General features: G+C 39.0%; 1 protein-coding gene across 2 annotated transcripts in view; it reads right to left on the bottom strand.

The window, feature by feature from the left end:
• The window catches only part of mgat5b (alpha-1,6-mannosylglycoprotein 6-beta-N-acetylglucosaminyltransferase B), a 31,051-nt gene that overhangs the window by 6,217 nt on the left and 2,926 nt on the right, over nucleotides 1–21,908 (bottom strand). Inside the window, exons 3-12 of one of the 2 annotated variants that reach the window (XM_088358350.1) lie at nucleotides 20,783–21,122; nucleotides 20,129–20,241; nucleotides 13,348–13,492; nucleotides 11,534–11,643; nucleotides 9,955–10,028; nucleotides 9,710–9,877; nucleotides 8,216–8,380; nucleotides 7,400–7,569; nucleotides 1,614–1,745; nucleotides 408–541 (exon numbers count right to left, since the gene is read on the bottom strand). In XM_088358350.1, the coding sequence (XP_088214476.1) occupies nucleotides 408–541; nucleotides 1,614–1,745; nucleotides 7,400–7,569; nucleotides 8,216–8,380; nucleotides 9,710–9,877; nucleotides 9,955–10,028; nucleotides 11,534–11,643; nucleotides 13,348–13,492; nucleotides 20,129–20,241; nucleotides 20,783–20,844 (1,273 nt within the window). In that variant the 5' untranslated portion in view covers nucleotides 20,845–21,122. Of the gene's footprint in view, nucleotides 1–407; nucleotides 542–1,613; nucleotides 1,746–7,399; nucleotides 7,570–8,215; nucleotides 8,381–9,709; nucleotides 9,878–9,954; nucleotides 10,029–11,533; nucleotides 11,644–13,347; nucleotides 13,493–20,128; nucleotides 20,242–20,782; nucleotides 21,201–21,908 lie in introns of those variants that run through there. The other variant, XM_088358349.1, reaches the window with a different exon arrangement.

The following is a 21,908-nucleotide window of genomic DNA, read 5'->3' as shown; positions in this document are numbered from 1 at the left end:
GAAAGTCCTTTGTGAATGCCTTCACGGGCCAAATCTGACCCCCGGGCCTCGGGTTTGACACCTATCTATCATGACACTAATAAGCAGGCGTAACTAGCAAACAGAGTGAAGATAAAAACTGAATAGAATCCTTAATGAACACTTAATCGACTGATTGATTATTATGCTCGTTCCCGTCGGTAAAACAGATTTTAATTTTGTTTTGGCATGCGTGTGCATGAGTCAGTGCGACGGGGAACTGCTGGCCACAGTTGGCGGCTTGACGCATAGGCGCAGAGGCAGCTGTTCTGTGGACGCCCTCCAGCTCAGCTCGAAGCACAGCAACAACTTGCACTGCAGATGTGCACACCTTGAAGTATTTGTGGATGAGTGTGAGTAATCCATATCACATTAAGATATCCACATACGGAACATGGTCATGTACTGTTGGCTGTTAAGGTTCCAGTAGCCCCAGTTGGTTCTGTAACCATGCAGAGTGGCGTATTCCTCGTGGTTGTAAGCCGGCTCCGTGCCAAAAGTGTCAATCACACGGATGTGGCACCTAGAAAATATGAAGTGGAGTTATAATAAGAATTTCTGATGCTTGATAAATTGATGACTAAAAATAAATGCTGTCATACTTATGTTTTTTTTTCCATCAGTACAACTCAAAACAGGAAATGCTTCAGTATTTTGATTTGTGTGAGACATTTGGAGCAATGAGGTCGGTAATTAAAGTAGTAACCACTTTGTTGACTTAATTACAGATTTGTTTTTATTTCGAGGTTAATTGTAGACAAGTTGCACTCTTAATTGAATATATTTATTTCTGAAAAACAGAAATGGGCAAGAAAGCCTTTACAATTTTTGCTTCATCGGATTTTTAAAATTTTATTTTTAAAATCAAAAATTGATAATATTGTAAGAACGCTTACCACAGCAATTTTTATGGATAGCTTGGATCAATGAAAGTCATTCTAATATGATTGACAAAAGCATTAAAAAAAAAGCTGTGTTGCCATAGTAACCAGGTACAATAGCAGTCCATCCACCAGAAAATGAGTCATTTCATAATGCTTATTATATTGAAAAGCATAAGCCTTGTACCGAACTGCCTTTTGACTGCTCACATAAAGAAAGAGAAAAAAACAGTATTTTCCGAAGCATTTTCAATTACAGCGTTTGACCCTTAAAAGCCACTATTTTGAAGTACTGAAATCTAATTAAGGGTGCACCTTCATTTTAAATGGGCTATAAGAGCCAGCGAGATCAGCAGTAAACACAAAATGATCACACAGGGAAGCCTAAAATCAATTGATGTAATCCAATTTAAAAAGATTTATCAGCGCACTGCCCACAGCCATAATCAGTATTGGGCCTCGAGAGAGAATGTAACTTACAGTAGTAATTAACAAATACTATCTCACTCTCAGTGTGACATTTTAGATTGCTCGTATTTTCATTTTTTTCCATTTCACCCAAAAATATTTTAGATTATTATTTTCAATTTAGATTTGCATCTGGCTCATAATGAGCAAGAAATTAATCCCACAGTGTGATCAATAAGCAACATAAATTTACCCAGTATGGTAAATTTTAATAATCAACACAGGTAGGAAGGGGAAAACACGAACTTGTGCTTTTTTAGTGACAGCCCCATATGCTGCTTCATCTGCTGGAGGCCGTGGTAGTCTGTGTAGATGAGGTCAAAGGGCAGAGGGCCTGTCAGAGGGCAGCTTCCTCTCCCTGGAGGGACTCCCAAAAGCCTGCACACAGGATATCAATATTGAAGTTGATTGTGTTGTCTTATTATACATGCTCTTTTTTTTTTTTGACTTTGAAGGAAAGTGTGTGTATGAGTATGAAATCATCCTGGGTGATGTATAGATACAGACACAGGCAGTGTGTTCAAAGAGTAAAATAAAAAAGACCTCAATTGCTTTGTGAAGCATGTCAGTACTCTCAGGAAGATGATAGTGAAGCTATTGAAGCGTACAAACACAGCGAGCAAGTCTCGCAATAGGGGAGTCAGCCAATTTGTCCACACAGCTTGGTTTTGGATCGCATAAGAACACACACACACTCACATGCACACATTATCTGTGCAACACTGACAGCACATCTTTGACGGAACACCGCAATGACTGCTTTCAAGTATTATTTCTGCTCCACGCGTTTGTCACGACGCCTTCATGGTGCTTGTCACATCATGCAAAATGTTGCGACAGTGTTTTGTTTGCATGTGCATTGCAGCAATATAACAAGGCATGAATGGCACTTGGTTATTCGAAGGTTAAAATAAATGCCATGTGACACAAATTTGCTTATTTCAAGTAGATAATTGAGAAGATTTACTATGATTAAACTTGATATTAAATTTATATTAAATTATATAATATTAATATTATATATTATGTGAAATTTGTAAAATAGTTAAATATTCTGCCTGTAATTCATCTCTTTATTGCTATAACGATTGAAAATGTTTATTTTATTGATTTTTTTAATTAATTAGCCGATTAGACCATTATCAGAATTTTATTTCTCCAAATATTGGAATCTGCCCAAGAAAATCTAAATGGGTTAATATAATTGTAGAGCATAATACAGGACAAAGAAAAAGTTGTCGAAAAGACATAGTGAGAAAAACTCCTTAGCAAGTCCAATACGCACTACATACACAATGCATGATGGATTAATTATACAATAGTTATGACAAAGATGTAGCACCTGAATTTCTCCATGACCTACTTGAGCGGTGTATAATTTATATTATGTGAAGAGCATCTAATCACACACAAAGCTACTTCTGCATGCATGCAAAGCTCGACCAGTCCCAAATAACACGCTGGGTGGTTGAAAAACAAATTTCCCCCGCAAAGTCGTCATGCCACATTTCACCTAGTAACGAATACACTCAGCATGACGGTCGGTCATTATTTGCACACAGCGATCGGTGCAACATGGTGGCAGGTGGTTGTCGACACTAAATGACACGAATAACAGGAATGTGTCAGCTAATGGCACTTTAAGTTGCACTTTTGTCGATCACAAGGTAGACCCAAATGGATTTCTGCACTTAGGCTAGTATAGTGCCAGTCACCCCAGCAGCATTTGTGTGCTGCTATATAACCCTAGAAGACACGCCCCCTTTTCAAAATAACCCATTGACTTCAGCATTGACCAATTATCTTAACATATTGCTCATAGCTGAGCAGCACTAATGTAAAAGCACATGTATTACAGGAAATAAGATTGAAATGTAACGTGACACTGCCCCTAAGAGATCCACTGATGCTGCTAGAGGTGTAATTGGATATATGCAAATGTGATAGTAAAAGGATTATAGTGCAATGAAGAGTTGTTAGTGTGGACACACTAACATCTATTTCCCCCCCCCCCATAGTGAGACCTCAAATGATGAAATTAGTGTCGAATTGTATAAAAAAAAATTCTGAGCTGTTTTACTGTGTTCAAAGTTCAAAGTTTGCTTCATTGTCAATATCTTCACATGTCAAGACACACAAGATAATAATAATAATGTGAAGATAATAATAAAACATAATAAAATAATAATAAAAAAAAATAAAAAAAATTAAATAAAATGAAAAAAAAATAATAAAAGTTAATAATGTAAAGATAATAATGGTAAGATGAATGCTGTGAAATCAGAAACTTGTGACGGCCTTGACTTATGTATTATATAATGATGAATGAGGTTCGTAAATGTTATCCATTAGGTGACAATATGCGCTCGGTTAAGGTTAGAGAGATTCTATATATGTCCGTATTAAATCATCTGGGTGAGAAATCAACTTTTAGGGAGGAGGCGGGGTGAGTTGACTGCAATGCACAGTCAGCGAGTCATTTGTATTCTCGCCATATTTCATTTTTTTCTGTCTTTTAAGAGCGCATTGAGAAGCATTGCGTAGGAATACCTCGTTTTGTTAGGCAGGAAAAATTCACGAGTTAAAGACGAGAATGATGTTTTGGACGTTGAGATGGATTTAAATGTCGGGTGCCGGTGACAAAGTGCTCTCAAAAACAAATTGGGCTTTCTTTAAGAGGGAAAATGTCGATACAACTGATGGTAGAATAAATGTTTGTCCACCTGTTGCTGTTCATACAGCAGCATAAGTCACAATAAATAAATAAATAAATATTTATAATAAATAAATAAATACATCAATAAATATTTTGGAGATGAATCTAAAAAAAAAAGTGAGGTAAATTGCCATCCACAGTTTTTTGGTTAGGACAGAGTTTGGTTTCATACAAGAGTTCTCACAAGATTGCTGCAGCTTTTGGTTCCCATCATAAAACATAAAAACGGAGGTAAATAAATCAGAATCCTGCAAGGTGAGCACATACGCACCGGCCACCAAGCCGACACTGCCGCTATAACGAGGATCATCATTTATCGACCTTTCCGATTTGACACCTCATTGTCTCTGGCCTAACCCGACAAGCCGACTGATTACCCATGCGTTTGACACACTGATATTTCTAAAAATAAATCCTTAGTTACTGTGACACTATCTCACACTTGAGAAAGTGTGACCCACTCCTGATACCTTCGAGAAGCCCGCGGAATAATAATTCCATAGGCAAAATGCAAAGCAGCACTCACAAGTGAAGGGGATACAAAAGCATGAGGTGAAGTTGATGTCAACCACAGAAAAGAAGAAGATGAGATTTGTACAATCTATTAAAAGTAGCTCCTGTGAGGTGACGGGGATTGTCTTCAGATTATCTCTGGATGAACCCATTATATATCCACATGTGAACTTGATGTCCCCCAGACTTGTTTCACATTAATTAGCTATTCTCGCTCTGCAGATACAGAACAAACACCGATGATGTCATCATCACCACTCTGACTTACTGAGAGGCTTCTTCCTCCTCACATCTCCCCGCATGACTCAACGCCAAATCAACATCCAAGATGAAGCTTTCAGAAATAATGCACTGAGGCAAAGAAAGAAGAATCTATTCATCTATTTTCTATGGGATTTCTCCTCTTAACGGCCGCGGAGAGCTGGAGCTGATCGCCGCTGACATTGGGTGAAATGCAAACTGCAACCTGGAACGGTTCCCAATCAATCACCCTGATACAAATATAGATGGACAAACAGCCACTCCTTGCACAGAAGCTGAGTAAACAACTCTTAAGGGAATTTCAACCATCTGCCTAAATCACAGGCATCAAATTGATCAAGTCTATTCGATATTGCGCAATAGATGTTTCTATTCAATCAATCATGTGATAAATGTGCCGGTGGTTACTGATAAAGTGACGATTTGATATTCATTTGAGAGGCTGAGAAAAATTAGGTGGAAATTGATGTTTCTCGACCGGGATCAACATTATTAATCAATAGGACTTGTCAAAAGCAGATAAAAGGAAAACAATTGACTTATAGAGCGAAAGATGCAGACAGAGCCGTGGAAATGTGGCCAGTCTTCCTCAGAAATTCTGGGCTTGAATAAAAACAAAAAAAAATCATATTAAGGAATTTTAATATACAAGCTGCCATTTAGAACCTCTTCTTAAAACATGAGTGGGAAAGCTAAGAGTAGATGTAAATAGATCCAAGCCCAAGGGACTCCGTGGGAGCAAAACCCACATAAGTCAATTTAATAGCAAGTGGGCGAGCAAGAATATGAAATTGAGGGATAAGTCTACATATTACTCAATAACAGTCATGGGGAAATGGCTTTGGAAATGTTGCTTATGATCATTTAAAAATATATCCTTTACAGAACAGAACAAAAAAAAGTTGACAAATATGGCGGATGCTCACAAACAAAAACATACATCATATTGTCCAGACTTTCATTTTAGCCGAGTCATAAAATCAGAAACTTGAATCGTATCATTCGAGCCTCTGATATCTAAACGGACGCTGCATCCCAAAGAGGTTGACAAATCCATTTGGCTTCAATTTCAGCCTCCCCGTTACGTTTTCCCCTTAGGCTGCACATTTTATTTCCTGATGAATATCAACTCCGGAGCAATGCCATGCAGGCTGAATCTAGAAATGTATATTTACTAACAAGCTCTCCACTGTGTATCTCCAAATCTGCTGACACACACACACACATCACACACCAGCAGTTACGATTTAACAACCCTAACCGCCGCATGTCTCTTCGGCATTTCCTTTCCGGCTGCACGGTTCAAATGGCCCACTTTCATTATTTATCACGCCACGTGGCGTCAGGCATCGATAATGCAGCTTTTTTTTTTTTTTACGACAGGAGACATTTTGTGTAAACACATATTGCCACTTATGTCAATCTAAAAAAAAAAAATTAGGATAAAAACAGGCAAAGCAATCGTTTTCGTGCTAGCGCATACGATTCTGAAGAATTGTTACCATCTCGCTCCCAAATGAGTTACCCCTGCCACCAGTCAATACATCATGACATCAATTAGTGAGGTAAATAATGGTGAGGCCAGCTTTTCCCCCACCTCACGGATCTCCTGACTCTGCCCTTATCAAAGCACCTTTTCTTCCCAGCCTGATATTTAAGCTCAAAGGGCAGCACAAACTCATTAACGCCATGGGCTCTTCTCTACAGTACTGGATAGTTTGCTCGCTAACAAGCACACATTATCATCAGCCTGTCTGCATCGACTTCTCACCGCCCACAGAAAATCAAATATTGCACACGGGCCTTTTCCCAAAGGTGGAGAAATTGTGAATTGTGTGAATTCGGTGAGTGACAACGGATCAGGTTTTAGGTTTTGAGGATGAAACTCAAGAAACGCCAGTTTACGTGGAAGAAGTGTCGTGCGTGTGTGTGCGTCTCGTGACAAGCGACAAGCCTGTTATCACTCTGGAGTCACTGAGCTGCAGCAGAGAGGAGGTGCATAAACTGCAGTGATGCTGTCAAGCCCTCCAGGAAAAAAATACAGAAAGTCGGATTTATCAATGTGGCAAGTGGGAACAAAGGTGATCAGAAAAAAAAAAAAGATGCGAAATAGCACCGTGATTGTGCTGTTGATTGCTTTCGGAGAACACCGAATCATTTTCTTTGAGTAAACAATGTGTGAGACCGAGTTAACGATCCACGCTGTCACAAATTGTTTAATAAACACCCGCGGAAAATTATTTTCCAACTGCAGAAAAATCAGCACATCATTTTAGACTCGAAGGTAGTGGCGGGTTGGTCGATAGGGATGCTGGGTTGAAACAAAAAGGTGGGGGGAGGGAGGGGGGGGTCACATGGTTCACAGAATTACTCAGGCGGTTTTGGAAAATTCTCCCTAAATTCACAATCAGTGCTAATGAAATTACTGAATCAAAATATTTCCACACAATTGTACGTTTCCATCTTTGAGGAGGGAACGACCCCAATGACCTCGTTAAAAATTGCTTCCTTAATGAACATCAATACATGTGTGTGTACTTACCCGTGGAGCTCCTTGACAGAAACGGAGATCTTGAGGTCGTGTCCAAGCACAAAGAGAGCGGTGAGGATGTCGGCCCACTGCACCATCTCACCCAGAGGACCTCCTTTCAGCACTTTGGGGCTGAACACATCGCCGGACTCCTCTGTCAGAAATCCCACGTGGACGAGAATCTGTATTCAGAGGAATGGTCAAGAGTGAGTTTTTTTTTTTTTTTTTTTTTTTACCGGTACTACAAAAAGAAAACTGGGGCTTTACGATTTTTCCTCTTTTTGTTCATTTAATTCGACTTTGGCCACTTTATATCGATCGCTAGTTAATCCCAGGGCACTACTGACAACCGCTGACACGAGAATAAACACAAGAGGAAAATCCATTCTAACAAAAGGATAAAAAAAATTCCACACTAGAAAAGTTCAAGATTCTTGATTTGAACAATCACACACTCCCTCATGATTCCTGATTGCAAATTGTTTCATGTAAGTGCCCACTTTCACACTAAAAACACTCTTCAAACACTATTAAAAAAAAAAAAAAGTGGGCTGGACCTTCAATTACTCGACCGCTACAATGCGATCAAGAAAAGTGAGCCAATTTACAATTTAACTAAGGCTCAAGTCTCTCACTCCAAAATATGCTTGATACAATTAAGTAAGAGTCACAAAGCAGTTATGGACCGGGCAAGCTTGTCCCAGTGGTTTGTTTGAACAGTATTAAGACACTTGAGTGAAACCAAACGAGGCACTTGAAGTGTCGTGTCATCTGTTCGTGGAAGCGCTTGAGTGTAGATTCACTTTTTTTTTTTTTTTCCACGCTTACCCGCTTCTCATCCCTCCAGTGGCTCCGCAGCTTGTCATCAAGCCGTCGGGCAGCAGAAGCCCACTGCGCTGCCAGCCTGCGTATTCGTCTCTTCATGAAGTTTAAAGACTCTTTCCCGGTGCCCACCTGCTCCAGCAGAGCGCCCGTGTCAAACCGGAAAACAGCCTGGAGGAAATGAGCCATTGTTAGTGGTGGAATTGATTAGTTTTTTTTTTTCTTCATATGCTATTATTTTATTTCTTTAAGGTGAAATTGAATAGTGGTGGGGGAAATGAAGCTTCATATTTGCTTCATGAATCCGTTTTTTTTTCCCAGCTGTGTCATAAGTGCTGTCTTCACCAATAAAGTTAGTTATAGTTTTATTTATTTTTAATAAATATTAATATTTTCTTTCTTTCTTTCTTTCTTTCTTTCTTTCTTTCTTTCATTATTTAGTTATTTAAATTATTTTTATTTAATTTAATGCATTTTGAACTGTCAATCAAATATTTCATTTTTACTTTAAAACTGCTTTTATGTTAGCTCTCATTCGAAAAAAAAATATTTTAGTACCTCTGGAGGCCAAGGTGGCTAACTAAATAAATTGAATAGTGGTGGGGGAAATGAAGCTTCAAATTTGCTTCATGAACCAGTTTTTTTTTCCAGCTGTCTCATAAGTGCTGTCTTCACTCATAAAGTTGGTTAAAGTTTTATTTATTTTTAATACATATTAATATTTATTTATTTATTTATCTAAATGATTTTTATTTCATTGAATGCATTATGAACTGTCAAACAACATTTTCATTTTTATTTTTAAGACCGCTTTTATGTTGGATTTCTTTAGAAAAAAACCTTTTTATTGCCTCTGGAGGCCAAAGTGCCTCAATAAATACATGTAAATACAGCGGAGCTCTCCTCCACTCTCGCAATGACGCTAACTATGAAGAGCATGGTGTGTACAGCAAATCCACACACAGAGCACTCAAGGGATGCATCCAAGTGAGTTCAGCCGGCAAATACAGTAGAGCGGTGTGCGCTGCAGACTGACTCCGCATCAAAATTCATTGTGGAGGCGACACAATACTCTGGGGAGTCGACAAACATTCATGCGAGAAGAGAGGCTAAACAGGGAGCTGGACCTTTAGCAATCATTGCACTTGAATGCATCATTTGGTCAGAATGGAAAGATGACGTGCTGCATATTCAGCACTGCCAGGATGTTATTGATCATATATGAAAGCTACGGATTGATTTAACAAGTGATAAATGCTTCGGCTGACCTCAATAAGTTAAAAGCATACCCGCAGAAACAGGCTGAGGTCCAAAGGTAGGAGAAGCAGCTATGTTTAGTATTCCGCTCTACTTCATTTGGCTTGACGTTTTTGAAATATTCCCTCCCCGACAGCTCTCACACTGGGAGCGCTGTTCCCAATTGCTTATGCTTTTCAATACAAAGATCTTTGCAGGGGTAATAAATACCATCCCACTACGTCTGCTGCTTTTGCTCCATACTTGTTTTCTGGGTGGAGGCTTCAAGGTGGGTGTCGTAGTTTGGTTCCTCCAGGCCAGTGGGGGGCAGAACCACTCCACCTCACTCAGGTAGATGAGAAAAGAGCAATCGGAGCCGTCGACTCCGTAAAAGGCGTAGCAGGGGTCAGAGGTCCAACGGGCACGCATCCACTGGGAACACACACATGGGAATATATTTGGATTTATTCGTGAGATCATTTCAAATAGTTTGGGGAATCGACACTTACGTCCATCTTGCCGGGGCAGTCTGGGTAATGAGGGTCTTTAGGAATGTCACACTGTCCGAATGTTCCTTCTTTAACTGGAGACAAGAAAAGTGGGTAGTTAACAGAGCTGGCGCACACACACACACAACATCCCTCGACCTCGTTTCAGACGGCGTCAAAGGATGTTTTGATTTTTCTACCAGCTTTCTGTGCCTCGTTCTCGGAAAGGAATGCGCTAAGAGAAGAAAGGAGATGGAGATAAATATTCGACAGAGGTTAATGTCAATGACAGGGAAGCATTAAAAGCTGAAAGACACCAACACGTTTTATTCAGCGTTTTGGTGTCATGCCAGTCGAACATCATATGACTGAGAAGATTTTTTTTTTTATCTGTTAAGTGATACTCAGTGCTTTTTGTTCTCGATTTCCCACAGCGTTCAGGAGTTTGGATTTTGTGTGACAGATGTCACGCATTTGTGTTCTTCTTGTGAAGGAAACTCTGGACTGCTTTCTCTCTTAAGCTTTAACTAGCTTAAGCAACCGGCTTGAATTTTAATGTACACTTAACTCGACCCAAATTCTTATTAACTCATTCGCTGCCAAGCCAGTTCATATCTTTGACGTCTAATAATCGTCGATGGCACTGAATGATTTAAGGTAATTTTTTTTTTTTTTTCAAGGCTGGATTTCCCAAAGGAGTACCTAATATTTTGACCTCTTCCTTTTCAACAAAGACAAATGAGGTAATATGAGTCGCTGGCAAGCTCATACAAGTTATTGCCCTTACATGGCTCATGTGCTTAATGACCATGTCAGCTTTTATTATCCCTTGCAGTGTCCTCTTTTTTTTTTTTTCCCTTCTCACTTAACTCACTCTGTCTTTATCACTCCACACCTCCTTCCATCTCCATCCATCCTGCTCCTCAAAGGCCCGGGCGACACTGGTGAGCCCAATTAGAGTCGCAGTTGCAGCTTCTACCCCATTCAGCATCTCATCAGTCACAAGGTCTTATTAGCACGATAGAAGTGTGACTTGAGGAAAAAAAAAAATTATAATTTCCGTACTTGGATCAAGCTCATTTAAATGTCATCAGACATGATGACACATTAACGAGACTGGATTGTTGTCGCAAAAAGCGGCGAGGATTAAAAAACGTAATGTTGCTTTGTAGCTAACGTAAAAATTGAAAGTGACAGCTAATGAAAACGCTGACAGAGCCACATCGTATTAACTCGGAGGTCATTCATCGTAATGATTTAAATATCCTTGCTTCGGTGTGTTGTGCTAGGCGAATCACCTGAGTGCTTCCACTTGTGACATAAATGAAGGGTTCGCTATTTGAATGGGCAATGTGTCGTGAATAATACTTGTCATGTTTTGTGAGCACAACCAGCGAGTGCAAGTTACTCATAAATTGTGCATTGGAGACCATTTGAAATTGACAGCTTGGCTTGTGTGGGCAGAGAGGAAAGTGTTTTCCAAATTGCAAGGATTTGAAATAGAAGGGTGGGATTCATCTCAAGGGCTATAGCTTTATTTGACACTTTCAAGAGATGTACGGGACAACTGTGTGTGTGTGTGTCTGAATTTCAATGTCACCTCTTTTGCTGGCCAAGCTACGCTGTAGAATCTGCTCCACCCTGCCTGCCATGTCCGACATGTTTTGGGCTATGGCCTGGATCCGTTCCACCAGACCTATCGGCTGAATTCTGATACACACAAGGGAGGACACACAATCAAATATTATATTTCATATCAATTTCCGACCTCGCACTACAAATGCAGTTGTGTAAAAAGAAAGAAGAAAAACAGCTTGCTGTCTCCACAGTCTAAAAAAATACATTATTTTTTTCTATTGGGACTTGAAAACAGATCTGAAGAAGCCTTGATGCATACAGTGAGTATATTTGCAATATTAAATTGGATATCTCAAAAGACATACATAATTCTGGAATCAATTATACTTACAAACCAATTTGTCCTCCATATTTATTCGTCAATTATTTTTCATTATCCTGCTAAATTCCACAAAAAGATGAACTGGCTTTTGTGGATCTTGGCCTCGATAATGTGAAATGAACTCGTACATTTTTAACTTGTGAAAGAGTGGGAGTATTAAAGTATTCATAAATACCACAAACCTTTTCACCCACACAAAAAAAATTTGTTTTGGAGGATTTCTCATCGGGTAGTTTACACACAATAGAAGTCCTTAGTTGCCAGCTATTAGACTGTCCCTTTTTCACTTTTTCACAGGCTTTTTGCAACAAGCTATAAATTGTCTGAACATGGCTCCTCTCCTTTTAAAGAGTTCTTTTTAATGAGCTCTCTCGCTTGGCTTCTCTGAAATTCTCTTCAAAGTAATGGAATGGTGGTTCCGTTTGGTTCTGTGGGCGCCCAGCTCATTTGCATAACTACGTTCGAGCCGAGCCTAAACTTTTATTCCTCCTCACTATTCCGGAAAGATGTGATAGGAAAACATTGTCCTTTATCCTTCGGATCAACAGATTAGCAAAAAATGAAAAGTCATTCACGGGGAGACAAAAAGCATAACAGAGACAATAAAATACACACACACACACGTAAAAGCGATAATGTAGAAACGTAACAGCTGTGTCTCGGAGGTCGCCGTTTATTAACCGGCTTCGTCAAATTAAATGGAGGTTGGCATTATAATCATTCGGAAAATTAGAACCGCCAAATTGCTAGCCCTTTGCTATTGTAACATTTATCATTTGGTCTCTAAAGTGCCAATTAAATGTTCATTTGAAATCTACTCATTCTAATTCTAAAAGGTATTTTGCAAAGAATTGATAGTCTAGCCTGAGCCGCACTGAATTTGCTGTGTGAGAGACCAAAAAAATTGGAATTCATGAAATGTTTCCCAGTGGGGTTCTTAAAAAAAATATAAAAAAAGCAACCGTGCATCTTTTAGTTCATTTCAGGTCACATGTTTTACTACTTTCCTATGTACTCCCAACAAGAGGTGATTACGCAATTGAGTGCAAGGATGGAAGAAAGCTCGGGAAAACATTTTAGCAAGGCGGAAATGGGGAGTACTGTATATAAAGAGCAAGGATCCTCCTTTACTCAAACCCACGAGTAGATTTGAGTATGAGAGGTCCGTTGCTGTGGCAACCACACTCAAATCTGGGTTGGCAGCTCCAGCACTTTGTTAAAGACCAATACTCTTATTGTTGGCTTTGGCTGCGTTGTGCTCACCTCTACCATAGCGGTGAACCTCAAATTATTCAGAGTTGTTTTGTCTCACTCACAAAAGACTAAAATGACAAAGAGGGATGTACTTAAGGATTAAACCCATCCAATAGCTGCTTCATGAAAAAGTGCCAAGGCGGCGGAAATATTTGCTCCAACAAGACAAAACGTGTCCAGCTGAGACGTGCCAGCTTTACCTGTCAAGGACGGAGGCAAGTTCATCCAGTTTGTGGCTTTCAGTGGTGTTACCAAGTCTAGACAGAGTGTCTATCCGCTTCAGAATGACTTCCAGCATGTCACTGATTTTCCTGAGCACACCTCGAGATTCTTGACCACCGAATACTAAAAAAAAAAAAAAGCAGAGGAGAAAAATGACACCTTGCAAAATAAGCAGGGAAATGGAAATCAGCAAAAAATAATGTGCGTCGTCCTTTAAAAAAAACCAAAACATATCAATACAATTAAATCCATGAGAATTAGTAATATTAATTAATTTTAATCGATAATAATAACAATTATTCTATTATTATTATTATTATGAATAAAATTATTTTATTACTGCAGCTAAAACACACAATGCCATTTTATTTCTATATCTACTCTACTGTATTAAAGTGTAGCTTTATTTTTTCCCCTTCATTACTAAATCAACATCTGACTGGGAGTCAATGTTCTCACAGAAGGGGGTGAAAAGGCAGAATCAGCAATTTATTCTGACAGTATCGCTTTGGCTTTCTTGCTGGACTCAAATAATTAATGACCCGAGTGGTGGTCTAATGCTGTTAGCAAACACCTTGTCAATTTATTGGCCCTACAGCAGCACACAATGAGGTCGAAAGACTGCATTGCGATGTGTCGAGGTCCGACCTCAGCGCTGTTGTTTGATCACACTAAGCTCCAAACGCTAATTAACACCCGATAGCATCAACAAGCAAGCGAGTGAGCATCCTTGCAGCTAAAAAAAAATAAAAAAAATCACAAATTGGACTAAGCAGATAACCTTAGTACATCCTTCTGGAATTATTTGATTTTTTTCATGTTTTCCCATAGTGGAAAAAAAAGGAAGAAAATTAATCTAAGCGTGTTTTTCCTATCTAAGAAAATATTGTATAAAATATTATGCGTGACGATTCTAACTTTTCAACGGCAACACATTGACACAAACGTTGAGTTGACACTTCCACTAGGAGGAAAGTTGTTTTAAATCTCCAGTCAACAGAATATGCACCCAAAAAAAAAAAAATAAATAAATCCTTCTCTTTGTGTACAGGAAAAAATTCCAGTCAAAAAACTTGCATGAGTCGTTCAGCCGGTAAGCGAAAAGTGTTTTGGAAAGAGCGTAAATATTTTTTTCTCCTTTTACTCACACCTTTCAAATCATTGCTGGGATATATGCAGTCAAATAAGCCAAGCGAGAACCTCCTTTCAATAATTCAACACTGACAACAATTTTTCATTTCCATAGAAAGATGAATTCCTGTTCAGACAGCTTTGTAGCAATGCTTTAACATTCACTCAGAATCCAAACAGGAAAAGGGTCAAGAATTCAAATAGGACTCAAGTGCTGCATAGTAAAAATGGACAATACTGTACTTTGACCACGCTGTGCTCAATTATTTCTGAGAGTAGCTCCTCTAACTTTAAATATTGGAGCTCCTCGAGAAGGATTCCAGATATTTGCTATAAGTTGGTCTCTGAGCTGCAGTGCTGCAGTAAATCTAAAAGCCTCTGGGCTAAAGTGTGGGAAGGAGAACTCGCAATTCTTCACAGTAATACTTCTCATAAATCACCATTACTGAGCCCAAACACCCTTTCTACCATTTTTTTAGACCCTTATGGTTGCAATCAAATGTTCATTAGGTCACCGTTCATTCGTTCCTTTTTTGCCTCCTGGGAAACATTGTGTTCCAAAACAGTTTGGATTTTTGTGTCTATGTAGCATCGCCGGGGTATGATTGGCCATCTGACAGTTAATAAAGACTTTAAATAGCAGTAGCTAATCTTATCTAACGACTTTGCGGCAGTGCCACAGCACCATTAATATTAAAGGAGTTCCTGTATTAAAACCGCTGCGGCTTGCTGTGTGTTCTCGGATCAGCCTGCTGCCAAGGTAACCAAGATGAATACAAAATCTGGAAAAATGCCATCAACACCGACCAGCCACAATATTCTGACCTCCTGCCAAATATAATCATACAAGTTGTAAATGTTATGTTATGCCAAGCTCCCTCGGTGTTTACAGCTAACAAATGTCAATTTTTTCCCCTACATCTTACAATATACAATACCGTATTTTCCGCACTATAAGGCGGATTATGAAGCGCATCTTCAATGAATGGCCCATTTTAAAAGTTTGTCCATATATAAGGCGCACCGGATTATAAGGGGCACCTTTAAGGAATGGCCCATTTTAAAACTTTGTCCATATATAAGACATATACATTTGGCCCGCGGGCCGGACTTTGTATTGGCTTAATATTGGTCCATATATAAGGCGCACCTGATTATAAGGCGCACTGTCGGCTTTTGATAAAATTGGAGGTTTTTAGGTGCGCCTTACAGCGCGGAAAATACGGTATATAAAATAAACCTACGGTCGTCACTTTCTGTAGGCATAAAAAGCAGGATTATAATTTGACACTGAAATAAAAAAAAATCCTGTTTTCACTAATTCTTTGAAATTCTCACAGCGTAAAACAACCACCGTCATGTGGTCAACATTGGAATTACACGCAAAAGTAAGTAAATTTATTTTTCATGGTATCACACAAAAGTTTATTCAACGTTATTCTCCACCATACTTCTCCCAGTCTCCATCTCATCAGGCTACCATCCGAACACACAATCGAAAGCTCTTCCTGTGCTTTCACTCCTAATTTAAAGATTCATTACAGAGGAGGCTGATTGAGATCTGGCAGTGTCGGATGGAAAAGCTATCAGAGCAGAGAATGACTGTCCCTGAACCTCGGTGCAACTCCGCCTCTTTATTTTATCTGACAGCTTGGAAATGGAAACAAGCTCGAGTATTTAAATAGCTTCAATCAAAAGTCGCTAATGTCTGCCGTTATAAGTCTGCACTATTATTTGGTTGTATTTTATTAGATTCCATGACAGAATTAAAATCATATTGTCAATTTGTGCTAGGAGTAAGATTCGTTAGATTAAAAAAAAAAAAAGAAAAAGATCAGACACAATACTAGGCTGATAAAACTCGAGGCTATTAAAATATAACTCATTTCAACACAGTGTGTCGCGGCAAACAATGAGGATATGAGTTATTACGGGTTTCATTCTCTTTTATGCTCTCGCTGCTCTCATTGTGCCAAACCAGGACAATATGAAGATCATTTGCATAGGCGTATTTCCTGTTTCCATAGCAAAACAAAAAAAAAATTTTGCATGTATGCAAAATACACAGAAGAGGATTGCAAATATTTTCTCAAGCAGGACTTGACGTGAATTTCCTGACCCACTTTCACTTCAAACAAAAACGGATGAGTCACAATCAGCAATGACATCAGTTATTGATGATTAAATGGATTTAATTGATGAAATCTTGAAACTATCAAATAGATTTTGTGCCACACAAAGTGCAGCTTTTGGATTTCTTTTGTTCTTTAGCTAATTTAGAGAAACCATTGCAATTAGGTTGTTAATTTCCCACCGGTATCCTCGTGAGACAATTTAAATAAATGGCACAACTTACATTGATACTCTGTGTAAATTTGAACCGACAAATTGTTTTCAGTGTGAAATAAAGGAAGAATGAATGCAGATTAGGTTTGTGCAGTTTGGAGTTGTCAAGCTTGATTTGGATTGTGTCTATGATGACGATAGCTAAGCCAGGTATAAAAATAGCTTGACATCAAACTACAAAATGACAAATATTCAAGCATCCAGTTACAAAATGAAAACATACTTGGGAAAGCTACATTGTATTTTTTTGGTTTTGATGAATAGGAGTCATCAATCCATGCCAAAGAAAAATAATGGCACAGAAGAAATGTGATTTACTGATAGATAGCCGATTAAGTATAAATCATATTTTGGAACGGGAGACTTATTTAATATATAGTTAAAATTTTGATTTATTGGGTGGAAATGATTGTTGATTAATCACATCTTGTAATATGTGAGCTGCTAGATAACCTGAATAACCTAGAAATATATTATTGCTAAAGAAATTAGCTTCGGTTTGTACGCCAGTAATAAAAGTTTGAGAGTGGCACGTTAACATACTTTTAGTGTCCAGGGTAAGTATCACAGGGTCTTGCTGCATTAAGACCCTCAGGTTAAAAGAACATACTGAAGGTGGTCTTCAAAGAGTTCATGAGAAAGTACCTGCACACCTCTGGAGCCTTTCAGATAGCTCGGATCAAACGTCTTTAATGCTTCCCACTCTGGTTGAAAATGTATCCCGGTGCCACTCTTCTGCTTTTTCACATCATTAGTCGCTTGCACTTTGATGGGGACGTATTAAAGGAAATGGAAATACGTTCGTTTTATGAGTGGACGGGATACAGCTTGGAAAGCTTGGTGGCTTTCGAACTATAACATACTGTGAGGTGTTTCTAATATATTGCCTTCATGTGAGATCTATTCATCAATACATTTTGAAAAGTCATCATGTTAAGGTTTAAAGGGGAGACAATCCCTGCTGTCTTATAAACTAAATAAGATTTCTAAGGAGAAAAAAAGGTCAACTGTTGAAATGGCAAAAAGCATGAGAAATCATTTCAGATTTTCTTCCCACATTTGTGACCTATGAACTGTGCAACTCAATAGATTTTTTTTTCTTTACCACATTTTTTTTTCTAAAGGCAAAGTAGAAAATAAACAACTGGAATAACAAGAGTGCACAACAGCTAACTGAAAATGTGACTGTGTTCAGGATGAACCAATCAAATTCAAACTCGTGTTAAATAGGAGTCAGCACGTGCGTGTCATTATTTTAAATGCCTCTTGATAATCCCAAAATACATTTCAGATGTCCTCGTAGGCTTTCACTGACATTATTATTATTATATTTATCCTTTAATTCTAATTATTTTTAATTTGTACTTTTTAGAAGTCTGAAAGTCGTCATGCCAACAACCGTTCATATTTACTCTGTCTCAGCCTTGGGCCCAGTTTGAATTGGGAAAAAAAAAAAAACACTGCCAGTATCAGTGTGGTGTTATTTCAGTGGTCTAAAATGATGCCCATAACGTTCGGCTTTGCTTCTATTGCTTAAACTAGTTGCTAGCTTTTTTTCCACATTATTAGAAATTGTTTTAAATGCAGGTTGAATAGATACGGAAGTATGTGCAGTGCTACTAAGACATGTTTATCAATATGTTTACACGTGAAGTACATGTGAGGGTTTTCCGTACATGGAGTGATCTTCCATGGCATGGAGTAAGGCTGATTTTAATGAGCTAAAGGCCAAACAATCCTTCCCCTGACGACAGCGTGCGGGCGCTAAATTAATCAGACAGCTCCGCTGTCGTTTACAACCCACACTTTCACAACTCTGCATATGGGGCTTCATTAATGAGCAAGAACCTTTGAATTGTTTTTATGTAAGAGGACTAAGTGCACATCACTGGAGCTTCCTAGACTTAAAAGTAACATTGCACCAATTATTCACCCAGCCATGTAAAAAATCATGAATGGTATCTGGAAAACCAAAAAAAATGGATGGTCAAGTCAACTATACCATCACAAGTGATAACAGCGAAATGAATTATAGCAATTATTTGGTCAATAAAAGACAAATGGACTGATAGATTGAGGTGTTGCTCACAGCTTTTTCCTGCCAGCGGCTATCAGCCACATGAGCTCTACACAATGTCAACAGCGTGCCCGACACAGATAAAAGGTGAGACAGTGGAGAGGGAAAAAAAAAAAGCTAGCAGCCATTCTCCCAATTGGCTCATGCTGTGGCCATTTATATGCACAGGCACAAAGCGGAAACACTGACGTGCTTGGAAAGATAACACTTTGCTCTCTCAATAACAATTTTAATGTTCGGGTAGATTGCCAACAGTAACTTGTCAGTGTGATACACGAGAGTGTTGTCTTGTGATGAATGTAATTTACATACAACTTCTTATTCCAATCTTCTGCGGTAATATTGGTATACGATATGAATGGTTGTTTCGCTAAAACGCTATAAATCTATTTTGTTATGAGGAAAAAAATGGTCATTATTTACTAAGACCTTTAGATTTAACTAAGGTCCTGGAAGTCACAATTCAATGCCTGTGAAGATTTTCTACAAAAGTTAATAGAGCCGCTGCATAATAAATAGCTTAGCAAGATTAATCTTTTTATTAATTTAACTTTTAATTAGTTTGGGGGAAAAAAAACACTTGTGGAGAAAAGTGCAGACGAGGTCCCAACATTGCTTCTAATGGGAAGATTTTCTCCATGACTGTGCCGATACGGATTGTATCAGTATCCATGGAGACGGAGAAAAGGTCTATCTCGCAAGCTTTGTTAAAGTTCAGACAATATTGTCAAAATAGGTTATGCCTGGGTCTTTTTTTTAATCCTTGTGGCATTTGCTTTATTTCTAATGATTTTTTCAAACATTAACATGCATTATCCTAAAAAGAACTTTGTAGAGGCACTTTTCATTTTGACAAAAAGGTGAATTTGAAAATTCATCTGAAATTGACCCGCTCCTCAAAATGAATAAATTGCTCTTCGAATCAATTCTTGGAAACTCAAGTTACACAATTTCCAGGGCAAGCTTGCCTCCATGATTTTCTTCTACCAAGTTCCATTCTGGAACACAGGGTAAAAATGATTGCACTCACGTCGCCTATTTCTTAGCATGGATCAAAAACCGAACTTGATGGCTTCTTGATGAACAAAGCAAAGGAGTCTGCCAGCCTGCTATGCAGCAATCAAGGAAGCAGCGTCATGCAGAGCTCAGCATGATGTTGCTTGTCTACAGACATTCTAGACACTGGCGTAGAACTGCAGGCCTACCTTCTGCCCGTGTGGTGAAAGGGGAATCCGAGGGTCGCTTGGCTGAGAACTGGCCCCCGAGAGAAGTCATTAGAAAGCACAAACTGAAGAAGCCAATCCCTGCCACGAAAATCCTAAAGGGAAGACAGCAACAAAGTCAACATCACATCTGAAGAAACAACGTACACAAAAAAGCATAGGGAATTTGGGTTCCTGTCAAACATTAGGTCCACTGTGAGATGTTGACACTGCACCGATGGACCTACGTGAATCACTTTTGTAATTTTGCATCTTTCATTCAAAGTGCTGAGTGAGCTCTTTTTTTTTTTTTTTTTTTTTTGTGTGTGAGGCAGAATTCACTGGCCACAAAAATCCGGTCATTGAATTCTTGTGATGATTCAGAAGCTACTAATTAGATTTTTTTTTTCTTACAAATGCTCTTAAGTGCAAATACTGATATAAGTGTTTACAGGTAACAGCAGAAGTATTTATTCAAGATCAGCAATCATTCTTAGAGCAGACAACATTAAAAAAAATCAATCAATAAGTCAAATTGGCAGCTTTGACTAACCATAACTGTTCATATAATTCATAATTTCTTCCCATCTCATAATTTTAACAATTAAAAAAAGGAACAGCTGCACGTAATTAGCTCATTGGCTTTTTTTTGCTTACCTGAATGGTTTGTAAGTGAGAAGACATCTCCTCGTCATCATGGAAATGTCGCTGCTCATCATTGTGCACGCGCGTGTCCATTCACCGTGCGGTGTGTGCGGAGGAGCGCAGGACTCGAACGCATGACTTTAAATCAGGCAGGTGGCAGCCAGAGTGTCCCTAAAAAACACAACTTCCATGCTTCTCTGCTCTGATCCACACCACGCCGGCCGGGCTGCAACTTCTTCTTCTGATTGCGTAATAGTGCGTCTCGGTGGCTCCGGGTGTCGCTAGATCCACCTCACGCGGCACACTGCGTGAATTAGCCTTGCATCCAGTGTGCTCCGGGACTTGGAGCGGTCTGCGGAGGGCATGAACACCACACGACAGGCGTGAAAGAAAAACACTGGAGCCGGCTCGTAGCGCCATCTAGCGAGTCACACTGTAAAAGGAGAGCAAACATGACAACAAAGCGAATATAATTTGTTGATTCAAGGCGGACTTTCAGACAACTAGGTCAGTGCACATGCAAGGGTGTTCCATTTGTGTCCTTGAAATAGAGCAACATGATTCAGAGAGAAAAAAAAAAAAAGAGTATTAAATTAAAAATGAGCCGTAAAGCCAAGTAGTCATGCCAGCGCTATTGCTCATCAGCAAACTTTACCGCGTGACTGTGTTATATTATTACTCATGCTGCAGTGTATATAATATTACAAATTAGGGGCGACAGTAAGCGTGGGGTCCCGCTGTGGAGGGGAAAAAAAAGTTAATTAGGTGTTGGAAAGATGTTGGTTTGCTTTCAGACAACTGTGAAGGTCCCTTGAGCAAGGCATCAGATGGTTGGATGGACGGGCAGACTGACAGATGGATGGTTATCACTATATAATAATTAAATAAATAAAAAAATAAGATTAGGGCCAGCGTCGCGTATGCATCCAGCACCATGGAGAGCGCCTGCGGAAGCGAACAACGGTTTATCCCTGCCACCTACTGGCCAAATCACACATTGCAACTGTCAGTCGTGTTAATTCAAATCGAAATATTTACGCAATCGTTTGTTAACTGTCGTTCCCGTTTATACTTCTGATGAACGGAAAGCAACAATTTAATATAGTTTCACTTTTGTATTCGAGTACATTTCAAAGAA

This window comes from Syngnathus floridae, chromosome 17 (assembly GCF_059516105.1).
Source record: "Syngnathus floridae isolate MCC-2025c chromosome 17, RoL_Sflo_1.0, whole genome shotgun sequence".
Taxonomy (NCBI): Eukaryota; Metazoa; Chordata; class Actinopteri; order Syngnathiformes; family Syngnathidae; genus Syngnathus; species Syngnathus floridae.
This window is presented reverse-complemented; position numbering and strand designations above follow the sequence as displayed.